The sequence below is a fragment of the Alligator sinensis genome, unplaced genomic scaffold (genome assembly GCF_000455745.1).
Source record: "Alligator sinensis unplaced genomic scaffold, ASM45574v1 scaffold198_1, whole genome shotgun sequence".
Classification (NCBI taxonomy): Eukaryota; Metazoa; Chordata; order Crocodylia; family Alligatoridae; genus Alligator; species Alligator sinensis.
This window is the reverse complement of record NW_005841906.1, coordinates 4,116,704-4,129,894: the sequence shown is the minus strand read 5'-3', so window position 1 is coordinate 4,129,894 and position 13,191 is coordinate 4,116,704. Positions and strand designations below refer to the sequence as shown.

The following is a 13,191-nucleotide window of genomic DNA, read 5'->3' as shown; positions in this document are numbered from 1 at the left end:
GGCTCGCTGGCCCACTGGGTGATAAAAAGTTCGTGATCCGGCCCCACATTCAAAAAGTTTGGACGCCCCTGTCTTAGAGGGTCACATTTTCAGAAACTGAAAGTGGAATATCATTTATCAGGACAGAGGAAAAAAAAAAAGCTAATACAGGGAAAGACTTGCCTCCTGTTAAAGTTCAAACAACCTAGCCTACGTTAAACTAACATTTAATCAGTACATTAAGGACTGCTTGAAGTCCTATGGGAGCTAATACCGGATGCCTCTGAGGAAGAGGCCCACACAAACACACACACACCACCCATCTAGCTATGCAATTTTGCACATAAAGAGAAAAGGCTACCTCTATCTAAATCCCCATTCCCAACTGGCTTCATGACGTTATGTGGAACCCTCTGGGCCAATATTAGTCCTGGTGTAACTCTACTAATCTTGTTCTTTTACTGATTCCATATATTCCTGTCATTCATCCCCAGAAGAAACAATACACAAAGAACAGAAGTGTGAGCATCTTAGTCACTGGGCTTAGCAGGAATTCTCAAAAAGAAATACCTTCTTCCTTATTTCATTCTATGAGTTCCCAGCCATCTTGAAATCACTTAGAATTTATGGCTTCAAAACTTTCCATGAAACTGCTTTAAAAAAAAATAATAATAAAAAAAAATTATGGACTGATGCTCTCTTAACTTTAGTTATGGACTGAAAAATCTCTTAACTTCTGCATGGTTTTGAGGTAAACACATTTACTGTATTTATTTGATTCCAAGATGAGGTTTTTCTTCGCTTTTCAGCATGGGGGGAAAAGTCCCTGGTCTTGGATTTGAGTATAAGTGAGGAGGGGGCAGTGGTTTAAGCTCCAGCTCTAACTCCAGCCCCAAGGCTAGTCTTGGAGTCCAAGCTGCAGCACCTGCCCTCCCCTGCCACCTTCTCCCTGCAGCCTCTGCTTCTAACCTTTGCTCTCTGCTGCCCCATCCTGCCTCCACTCCCCCCCTGCCAGCCACCACTTACCTCCCTGTCACAGGTTCAGCTCTGACTGGGGCCCCACTCCCGCCTGAAGCAAGGAGTAGAGAGCATGTGCCATTGTCTCCAGTCCCAGGCTAGCCATGCAGCAATGGTGGCAGCTCTGGCCCAGCTCCAGGGCCAGGGCTGGAGCTGCTATGACACAACAGCTGCTATGTGGCTGTGCTGGAGCTTGAGGCAGCACATGCTTCCTTCCCAGACCAGAGAGGAGCCCCAGCCAGAGCTGCGACAGGGAGTTAAGTAGTGATGGCAGCAACAATGTGGGGAGAAGGGAGGCATAGAGGGGGTCCAGCTGCAACAAGGACCAAGCATGGAAGCAGGGGCAGGAAACAGGTATGGGGAGCAGGAAGGAGGAGAGGCAAAGCAGAGGTGGGGATGAGAGGGCATGCACCAGTGAGGTCTGGTGGGTAGGACGGCAGGTGGCAGGGAACAAGGTGCAGGTGGGGTGGGGTGCGGATACCATGGGAGTGGTAGGTAGCAGGGGGGTAGTAGGGGGTGGGGGACAGGTGGCAAGGGCCAGGAGCTTCAAGCTGTCACAACCCAAAGGGTGTGATTTTTGGTTTTGGGTGCTTCGGCACTGCTAAATTGTTCCCGCTAAATTGCAGCTTCTTTGCACGGTGGAGTTTTCTGCTGCAAAAGAGAACCCCAGTGCAAGGGAGAATTTCCCGCCAATTTGAAGCTTTCTTTGCAGGGTGCATTTCTTTGTTGCAACACAGAAATGCTCATTGCAAAGAGTTCCCGCCATTTGTATGCTAATTCGAGTCCCATTATTGGCCAGTTCTAAATTATTCACACGTGGCGGCTAGTGATTGGCTTGCTAGCCGTATAAAAGGCTTGAGTGGTTTCCGCCCCAGTTGGAGGACTCCACGAACACCGGGAGGAAGAGACTTCACGCTGTGTGAAGATCTCTAAGCGCTGTGGATCCTTACGGACCCAACGCATTTCAAGCAGGCAACAGAGGTCTGATCAACCTCTAGCCTCTCCCCGTCGCCAATCGCAGTCCAGACGTATCCCTTCCCGCACGCAAAAGAACCGGACCCACGGAGCCTAGCAACCTTCGTGTGAGTCCTTGCCGGACGACCTCAGAGCTCTTCTACCCAGGTTCGAGTCCTGCAGGTTTATTTTCCCATCGCCGAAACCCGTTGCGACGTACCCTCGTATTTTTCATCTTCCCGTCGCCGGAACCCTTTGCGACGTACCCTCGTGCCCTGCAGGTTCGAGTTTTGTTTTCTTTTCTGTCTGTAACCGCAACTCAAGCAAGCTTTCCAGCCTACACCACTGCCATCTCGGTGTAAGTAAACAATCTTTTAAACTACCGATATGCATTTGTGCCTAATTCCAGCTCGACAGCCTTCCCTCTCCGACCCAGCGTGCCCGGGCTGCTGGCCACAGCCCGCGTGCAGCGCGGAAAAGGGCTCGGGTCACTCCCGGCCCGCACACAAGCCACTTGACTCTCGATGCCTGCCCTGAGGCACGGCGCGAGGAGAGCAGCAAATTTAAGACAACCCTCCAAATCTACCCTACCGTCCACTTGACTTCAGACTAACCCAGCTAACATCTCTCTCCAAAAACTGTCCACAGAATATTAACAACAAATTGCCTTGTGTTCTCCAGAGTTATGTGCTTAAATCCTCATGTCACCTGGTTCAAGAGTGTAAAAGTGAGAGAGGTAGGATCCCCAATGGCATGCACAAACTATGGAAATGCTTCCTGTCCTTGAGGAGGAAATGATCGGGTGTCTTCCCAGGCACTACTGAACTCACTGACACCATTTCCTGCATCACATCTGGTCTTGTGGGGGCTGGTAAAAGAAAGGAACTGAACAAAAATTACCTCATGGGTTGAGTCCGCAGAGCTGTTTTCAAGTCTTCAACTATTTTATTCTTCATTTCTGTTTCTTCGTCATCAAAAGCATATAAAGTCTGCATCTGTTTGGGGGAAAAAATAGCACAGAGAGGTGACTACAAAAGCTGTGGATGCTTGAAAGTTCAGAGAAAATTGAGGCTACTGGGCAAGCCAGGAGTCACTGGTAAGAAATATTCTACCCAGTCATTCAGAGGTGCTTACTGGCTGGACACCAGGAAAGCAAAACCACTGGCCATGAAGCTGAGTCCAGATGAGGTTGGGTCTGGTCCTATGGATTGGTAACAGCACATTGCATGGCCACATAGGATAACCTTAAATTCTCAGATTACCCTGGGAAATTATATTTGCCAGGAAGCCCTCAGAAGACATTGTTCAAGTGTCTAATCTGGAATGCTCACCACAACACGTGTAAAAAAGAAACATGCTGCTTCAACATACCAATAGATGGGCATCTCTGCCCCCATTTGAAGATGGATAGGTTGAGGCACTAATTTTGTGCATCCCATTTGAGATATCCACAGCCTGAATTTCAGAGGAGTTGAGGGCCTGAATCTTTTCTTTAAGTCAGCTGCAGTTGACAGTACTGATCACCACTCACAATTGGGCATAGGCATCTCAAGCTGAACGCACAAAATAGTGTACCACTCGGAGCTAGTGAGCATTTTCAAATGTTCAAGTTCAAGCACCTTGCCAAAAGGGCAGAATGCTCCCAATCTATTCTCCCAGCTCTGCTGCTGATTTGTTGTACAGTCCAGAAGCCTAAAGTAGGCATCCAAGCTCATATTTAAATAAGTAGCTTGATTTTCAGAGGTGTTGAGCACCTACAGGTCTCACTGAGGTCAACTGGATTTATTAGCATTCAGCAGATTTTGAAAATCAAGCTCATCACTCCACCAAGACCTGCACATGCTCAGCATCTCTGGAAATCAAGCCACAACATCTGGGATTTTTGGCTTGTTCCCATTTCTGCTTTAGCATCTCTTGTTGCAAAACAGGGATCGTAACTCCCACCTTATTCAGCAAGGGTGTTGTGAGGTTTTACTGAACAATGGGCGATGAGCACAGGGAGAAATACAGTTTGCAGGCTGGGCTCTTCTTGTATTTGCTTTAATTCAGAGGAGTTCTATTTCCCTTTGTGTCCCTAAAAAGCACTTTTCTAGCCACATACCTGGCCATTTTTGGCCCTGTCTGTACTGTGGATGTGAAAGCGTCACTGAGCATGCTTAGTAGGCTCTGCAATGGCCATGTACATAAATTTAGGTATGTGAATATGTAGATGTGTAAGTCAAGGAAAAAGCATGGATGCAATGGAGAGGGACCCTCCCATGTTTTCTCCCCGGTAGTTGAGTGGTTAAAGATACTTGCCCAGGAAGCAGGAGACGTTGGTTCTAGGCTCTGGCCTCCTTTGTCCAGAGGAGATTTGAACCAGAACAGTGCTCAAAACACCATGCCTCAGGTTAGGTATTTGCCATGGTCCTTTCTCCAGTCCTTCCTTTGAAGCTGAGCCACTACCCCTTACATTTAATAATCATTGGATACAATGGATGAAGAGCAGTGCAGTGGAGTGGTTTCTGTGCCATTGGGAGCAGGGCTCCAGGCTAAAACCCAGGGCCTGCTTCCTTCTAAGCCAGAATCCATTGTGCAGAGCTACATACCCTATGGCTTACTTGCTTCTGCCTGAACCCACATATCTTCTTTCTGGCTGTCCAGGGGGCCAGCTTCAAAAGGAGCACTGGAGAGGTGACTGGATAATGCCTAACCTATGGCATGGCGGTTAGAGAACAGTGCTGGGAAGAGAGGCCTAAAACCCGAGTCTCTCGCTTCCTGCAAGTGGCCTGCCCACTGAGGTAGTTGAGCTAAAACAGGAGAGGGGACTCCTCTAGCACCCATTTATTGGGTTCTAGCTGGCTACATTTTCATGACTTATCCACAGTTAAGCATCAGCAGCAGGTGTACATACGAACCAGCTTGGTCAGTGCATAGGGAGCTGTACATGCTCAGCACACATATGCGCATTAACAAGTCCACACTATAGGTAAAGTTGAATTTCTACCTGTGTGTAAGTGCAAAAATGCTACCTCCACAGTTAGAAAGCTGCCATTGGGGTGCACTAAGAGAAACCGAATCCGGCCCCCATGTCTATCAAGGTTCTTATATTGTACCCCTCCACTGAAGAATCTGAGCACCTACACTAATGGCCCATTACAGCAAAAAAAAACCTACTCTTTTTCAATTTATATATCGTATTATATAAAAAAAATATACATAAAATCCTCCTTTTGTTGGATCTTCTTTTAAATTCCTCTGTCCTTCCTTCCCTCATCCCCTGGTAAATATTCTTGTGATGCCGACTTCTGTGAACCACGTGGTGCCAACACGTATCAAATCCTGAGGGTGGTCATTTGGCCAAGAGCCATGGCTGTCTTTTGCTACACAGCTGGCACAGGGAGCTGTATTTAACTCTATGGGTCCGTTCTCTGATCCACGCTAAAGTCAAATTCACTCAGTAACAGAGCGAGCTATTTCCTGCCCTAATGGAATGACAGAGCGCTACTGATGGAAAACGAGCTGACAATGTTTTATCTTTTGCCAGAATCTCCCGACAGCCAGAAACATAAATTGAAACACTTGAGCCAAGCCATATATGATCCTCTCTTCAAAAAAACAAACAGCAATCCTAAAAAGGCATTGTGGAATCTTGATGGCAGATTCCTGGGGTGAGATTCAGGGTCTGATTTGTGTTTCCTTGGGCAACAGCCCATATGATCATCTTTTCTTGGCCCATAAACATTCCTTTGAAAGGTCCCCATTTTTTACAGCAGCTTAATTTCTCCTCTGAGCCACAGTTGGGGAGAGGCGAATGGACAGCAGGAGGGTGCTTAGAGGTATTTTGTTGGAGAGTGGAGAAGGCCTACATCCAAATGAAACAAACACAAATAATCCTGCCTTTGCAGCAGAAGGTAATTACAGAAAACCCCTTTCCGAAAGCTGCAGGCAGCCAAGAGCCCTTCACTTCTCACTCCTACATGAGGCCAGGAACACCACTCCTTGTGCCTCCCCTAATGACAGAATGGTCACATGTCCACATTGTGAAATAATTTAACAATGAGAGAATTATAGAAAACATGACTGTAACTGGGAAAGAGGGATGGGAAATTGTGTTGTAAGTGGAGAGTGCTGTCAGTTTTGTGGCTAGTCTTCTCTGTTGTGGTTGGTGGAAGAATTTTCTTGTGAACTACAAACTGCATCATATGCGCAACATCAAACTAGTTTAGAATCCGAAGTTACAGTATGTTCTGTAGCAGAAAATGGAAAAGGAGGAGCCTCAATTAGACTCTAAAACTTCATGCACAATTATGCAGAGACATATATTTGGGCATAATAGTTTGCATCTATCAAGGAAATCCAACAGCTAGCTACTTGCCTCACTTGTACTACTCTAGGGGCATCTATACACATGCCTGACACCTGCTCTGATGCATGCCAATTAGCACATGTTGGGGCAGACTTGACTGAGTCTGCTGAAGCATGCTAATTAGCACACTGGCAATCTTGGCCTCACAGGTATTCAGCATCCCCATACTCCAAAATGGTGGCGAGGGTGCTTTAACTGAAGTGCACTGAATGAGCTGTAGTTAAAATGCCCCAGCCGCTATTTTGAATCATGGGACACTGAATACATGAGAGCTCTGGGCACTTGATATCATTAGAGGCTCCCAAGAGCTGCTCTAATTCAAGCGTTCCCACCCCAAATTTAGGGCATCTTCACATGCGCTCCATAATTCTAACTGAGGAGTGTGAGAAAAACTGAACATATACCTAGGTTCTGCTTTACAAAATTTGCCTCAATTTGAACAGAAATATTTTAGTATTTTTATCTAAGGCAGAGGAAACTCCTTCAACTATCCCCAGGGTTAAATATTCCCTTGGAATTATTGAAAATACAAACACAGCAGCATAATGCTAGTAAAGACAAGCCAGAAAGTGCAAGTGACTAGAAGCAGAATGCGAGCAAGGCAAGCGTAGTTTCTATTACTAAGCTAAGCCAAGTGAAAGAGAAAGGAAAAGATCAGCAAAGATAGTGGCAAAGCAAACTGGATTTTCAGATTTTTGTCTTGGCTCCCAATCTGTACCACTCACTTGCACCATTTTTTACAAGTGGGTGCATCTACACATGCCATTAAGGCAACATGATAAACCTTTGTGCACTTTGCATCTGCACATGTGCCCAGGGCTGCAGCAGTTTGAGCCAAGGCAGAGCAGCTCCAGGCTGGCGGGAGGTCCAGGGGGTCAACACCAGGCTCTGGGTGGCAGCATTGGGCAGTGGAGGGGATGGCTAAGGCACAAGTGTGCTAAAGTGAGGGACTAGGTGGCAGGCAGCCCCCACACTTTAGCACCCTTGTGCCCCAACCAGCCCTGGTCATCATCTATAGTTGTGCTGTGGCAGAGTTAACTACTACCCCTGACAGTACTATCGTATGGTGGAGTTAATTAATTTACTACACCCTAATATCAGTGCATGTGTAGATGGTGACACTTTACTGCGGAGCTTGCTAGTCAACTCCTCAATAAGGTGCACGTGTAGATGCACCCAGTGTTACTTAATTGACTCAATGAAGTTACTTCTGACTGTAACAAGAATAAATTAAATCAAAATTTGGTCCTATGTCATAAGCTTTTTATTTTTTTTAAATTTAACCACTATTATCCAGGTGATTCATATTTATATCTTCAAAGAAATGAATTAAGATGGAATTCAATCTGCCACGATTTCCCTATAACTGGACTGCAGGTGATCCAAAAGCAGAAATTTTGAACTACAGAACTGATTTAAAAAGCCAAAGAGACTTTGAGTAAACAATGGTTTTTAGAGCAGCATGAATGTCACCTAAACCACATAGGAGACAAAGCTATCACCCACCTGCTAGATGCTGCTGAAAGATATATTTTCTTTTAGGCCCCATGAAATGGTTTTGCCCAGAGAAAGGGATTTCTGAGGCAGGGAAAAGGGCTTGGTAACAGCTGTATTTATTAATCCTGGCCCCATCTCATGCTCTCAGCGCAGCTCTCTCCACAAAGCTGTATCGACAGCTACTGTTCACCTGTGAGCCCTTCTGTGGATGTACAAATACTGCCAAGCTCATAAAAGCAACATGGTGGTGTCAAGAGTAATGTTCCCTCTCCCCAGTAAAGTGAGGTTTGTGTTTATTCAGGCTGACAGAGAGACAGAGTGTGCAAGCGTATGAGGAAAGAGAGAGACTGGTTTCTTGACATGCGATACAAATAGAGCAGCTGCTGTATTTTATGAAAGGAAGTTTTGTATGTTAAGGGGTCAGCAGAGGGAATGATGACCCTAATATACAGAAAGGTTTCTTATTTTCTGCCTTTAGCCCATCACTGGTATAATCACAGAACTTCAATATCAAGCTACTCGATTTTCAGGTACCAAACTTCCAAGCACAAAATTGGAGGGTACTATTCTGAAATAGGCAGTGTCAATAGGCAGATTTATTTCTTGCAGGGACTGAATGAAAATTATTTCACCTATGAACTACTTGGTATCTTCCTTTTAACTGGGCAATGTAAAGGACATTAAACTCCATCCAGAACAATGGCATTATAATGGGGTATGATTCTACTCTCAGTCAGGCAGATGAAAACTAGGGGGAAAACAACTAAAGTCAGTGAGGCTACAATGACGTACAAGATGATATAAAAAAGGGTACAAAATAGAACTGGGCTCCAAACATCCAGATTTCTAAGCTGGAATAGGAATCTGTGACCACTTCTTATATGCAAGAGTGTTTCCTAACGTACTGACCTATGGTTACCAGCTGAGAATAGCAAACATATCAGAAGTCAACACAATTTTCCTGAGCATACAGGTTTCCCTCGTTTTATGCTGTGCATGCATTCCTGGAAAATGGCACATAACTCGAATTTGCATAAAGGGAACCCACTTTACAATATAACAAATAGGGATACATTCCAAGACCTTGACTGTACTGACCCCCAGACCCGTTTCTACCACTTTTACAGGACAATTTTGGTACTCACCAATAGCAGACAGTACACACAAGCACAGGGTGGTGGTGAATGTTACTATAATGGGGAGGGCAACTACAGAAACATGTCTCACAGATAACGAGCAAGAAGCACAGATCCACGCAGGAGACTATATTTTGGTGTGTGTCACTCCCACAATGCACCACACAAAGCAGCTGACTGTAGGCTTCAACCGCACCATTCGCATAAGAGTGAATTTACCTCGCGTATAACGAATTTTGGTATAAAAAGGGCCATTGCATAAGAGCGAATTTGCATACGGAACCCACAAAGTGAGGGAAACCTGTATTCTGTTCCTATACAGAATTAATGAAATGGCAATGGGTCTTTTGGAGAGCTATCACTGAACACGGTAGCCCAAGAATCAGAAGCTTGTCTAGAGTTCACCAATATCAACAGAAAGACACTCACTGATCTTAGCATGTTTTATATGAACTTCTCATTTTATCATTGAATAAGTGGAGCTACCTACCCCATCCCTCAAATTAAAAGAGAGGCCGTAAAAAATAAGTTGAGCAAAAAAACCAAAAAACAAAGGTGAAAATGTACTTTGCAGTATCATTGTCAGATTGATTTATGGCCATTTCAAAACTTTAAATTTGCAAAAAACAGGGTTTAACCAACACTTTAATCATTATTAACTCTATTATTTACTAGCATTTTTAAAGTATTTTGTTTCAAGACTAACATACCTTTGCAACATTTTTCATTTAAGTAATTGTGGCACCCACTGGCACATATGAGAGCCAGAAAGTGAACTGACTTGATACTGATTGGAAACAAAGTGAAACTGATCAGTTGGTTTTCATCTTCATTTTGGGTGAGGTATAAAGAAGGAAACAGACAAACCATATGACTTTAGGAATGAAAATGAATGGGATTATTTTTGTAAAGATACTTTCCATTTTAAGACTCTCATTGCCCTATTAACAATGCAGGAATGGACACTTTAAATAACTTGGAGCCAGTTTACAGCTGTGTTATTCCAGTTTACACAGATGTAACTCCATTGAAACCAAATCAGTGGGACTTTCACCTGCATAAAAATAGAGCAACTAAATCAGGCCCAACATTTTTAGCCTGAGAGCACAGCATCCGTTTAACATCTCTAAAGCGATGGTAAAACATGAGGCTTGAGACCAAACAGAAAAAAGTTACCATCAAGCATTGCAGAAGCAACGCATGACAAACTTGGGTTGACAATAAACACTGCCTGAGGCTCGTGTTTATTGGTGCTCCAAAAATGTAAATGTAGTCAAGATAAAAAATGTGGTATCTGCCCATGGAACTACTCCAGATTTACAAATGTGTCATTTATATCTTCACTCCAGATTTACACCAGTGTGATATAGGGACTAATCTTAAAAGCCATTGAAATCAGTACAAAGACTCACTAACTTCAAAGGGGTTTGAATCAAGCCCTTCCAGCAGAATTTGGCTCAGTGACATTACACAATTCCCTACTTATTTTACAATAGTGGCTTTCTGAAAGCAAATCTGTTCATTCTAGGAGTCAAAGCTGAACCTATTTGCTAGCCATTCAAGCTCAAAATACCCCTCCTCTTCACATCAAGCTGTATTCTTTTGACTTCATACCTCATCACCAACAGCTTCTGGACTTAGCAGTTAGGAGGTAATTTTGGTGATCCATGACAAAAGTATACAGCAGCTTTTCTTTTATCTTCCAGCTTTGAAGTGCTACTAAAATTCTTATTTTGTCAGTAAACTTAACGCATACAACCAAGAAGAAACATCAACAATTGGGAAATTAGGGGTGTAACAAGATGCCATTTTTATGGCATTATTTTTTTAGCCTGTAACAATGCTATAAAAATGAAGTGAAAAGCTTTTATAAATGAACTACAAAAGTACAAACAAGCAACCAAGCAAAATGCATGGCTCAAGAGACTAAGAACTAAATTCTGTCATCAATTATGCATGTACAACTGCCAAGGGAAGTCAATGGTTCATGCATATAAATAACCAAAGGCAGAATTTGGCTATAAATCAGTAACAGACCAAAGAACTTCAGGACAGAAGAACTGCTATACCAGAGCACATAAGTGATCTACTTAAACATTTACCATAGGGCCAGTACCAGATGCTTCAGAAAAAAAGGTACAAAAACAATGTATTAGACAACAATTAAGCAGCATGTCTTTCAGGGAAGATTTTCCCTGAACCCTATCTTTTCTTGGTTGGTTTATGCTAGAAGCTTAAGGATTTTATAAGCCCCACACTTCTTTTTTTTCCTAATTCTGTCTCAGGCAAGTAAATATTTTCCATACAAAAGCTTTACTCTTTCTTTAATTATTTTCCTAAATGTTTTTCCTCAATGGCTCGTGGCAATAAGTTCTGTGGGTTGTTTATTTAGTAGTATTGGACTGATATAGCCAGTATGGTCCAGGAAATATGCAAGAGGCAAGGAGTTCTGCAGGTGATATCTTTTTTTGGACCAACAACATGGCTGGAACATTACTTAGATAAGATTGTAAATGTGAAAAACTAAAACTAATGGATTGCATCCAAAAGCTTGTTAAAGTCTACCCCAGAGAAAGAGACAGCCTGTCCCAACCAGGCAGTTGGTCCAATAAAAGGTATCACCTACAAAACCCTTGCTTTTCATAGGTTAATAATGCAGTTTTAAAAAAAATATTTCCATTTGTTGTTTTTCGGTTTTTCTGACTATCAACTTGTCCTTTTATTATAAGGAAGAATAAATAGGACCTCCTGGCTCATCTCCTTTATAGCACTATCATCCTATCTCCTCTTTTAAGGATCTAATTCTCCTACTGTCACTGGCCGTGTGTAGCTGAAACGAGAGGCATGTTTGCATGACACTTTAAAGTGGGCTAAATGATTTTGAACCGCTTTAATGGTGTCGGTGTTTCCATGCCTCAGCAGCATATTGCGCGTTAATTCCAGCTGCTGTAGGAAATTCGGTGATGTAATGCGCTTTAAATTACTTGGGGCACAACAAACTAAAACTCTTTTGACAAGTTTTAGTTTGCTGCCCCTACAGCCGAGGAGCGAAGCACTGGGCTCCATGCAGCTTCACAGCTCTGCAGGCAGCCCGCAAGCAGCCTGGGAAAGCAGCTCCGCCCAGGAATGGCAGCTTCCCCTCCCCTCCTCACCGAAGAGGCAGGTAAGTCAGTGGGGTGTGTGCATGACACGGGGATTTAATCAGCCCTAAATTGAAGTGGTGTTTTTTAAAACCTACCGCTTCAATTTAGGGCCCCCGTTTTGTCTACACATGCCCACTCATACTAAGGAGAGAACCAGCCTGCAAGTGATTCCACTCAAGTGAAAGCTATTTCTGAGTCAGACACAATTCAGTGTGCATTTCTTCAGCCTAAGACACCAGGGGTAGGACAGAGATTGAAAGCCATCTCTGTAGTCTCACTTCCCAAAGACCTCTGACATAAGAGATGTGACTGAAGGTTTTCTGTATTCCACCAAGCCCCTTTGGTATAATGATCCTTTGTGGACCATCAGCAACTGGCATAACTGAGAGCAATCCAAAGGTTTCTAAGTTGCGCTGGGACCCAAGCTGGTTTTAGGATCAGGAGAGCACAAAGGTGGCATGCAGCTGATTTTGCCCCTCCCGTTCAAGTGCTGTGCGAGTTGTGGCTGAGTTAAACTCAAAACTGGGGACAAATTTTATTACATGTTTAAGTATTTGGATTTAAATTTGATTTATTTTTAAACCTATTATGATCTTCTTTATATGTGGCTTAAAAAGAGCATGAAGGAGGCAAAAAGCACATATATTTGTACATATGAGTGAGTATAGTAGAAAACCACTGATGATGTGCAAGATCCAAGCCACAGTGCTACAATCTCATCTCGTTACTAGTGTTTCGAGTTTCTAGTAAAAACATCTGATTTCTTCTTCTTAATAACTCTGAATCATAAAAATAAGAGCTAGAAAAAGGCCTATTTTGTCACGTAATCCAGTGGTGCTCAACCTCTGCCTTATGAGCCAGGTCCAGCCTGCAGAACCATGTCATCCAGCTCATGGACTTCTGCACAGGTTCAGAAATTTGGCAGCAAAGAAGCAGCCACAATTAACATTGCCACCACTCCCTTTTCACCAAATTTACAAGCCCTGCAAACTATATAACATGGTCCTGCATGTGGGGCTGGCAATGGGGCCAAATGTGGCACATGGGACTAGGGCCCAGCCATGTTGGCCCCATGTACCAGATCAGGCCCCTGAGTCAGGTTAATGAGTCAAGCTAT

The 13,191-nt window shown here is 43.7% G+C and overlaps 1 protein-coding gene across 4 annotated transcripts in view; it reads right to left on the bottom strand.

Moving 5' to 3' along the window:
- DAAM2 (dishevelled associated activator of morphogenesis 2) overlaps window positions 1–13,191 on the bottom strand; it is a 198,070-nt gene that overhangs the window by 11,225 nt on the left and 173,654 nt on the right. For all 4 annotated transcript variants that reach the window (XM_025197839.1, XM_025197838.1, XM_006018598.3 and 1 more), the window contains one exon: window positions 2,851–2,945. In XM_025197839.1, the coding sequence (XP_025053624.1) occupies window positions 2,851–2,945 (95 nt within the window). The remainder of the gene's footprint in view (window positions 1–2,850; window positions 2,946–13,191) is intronic.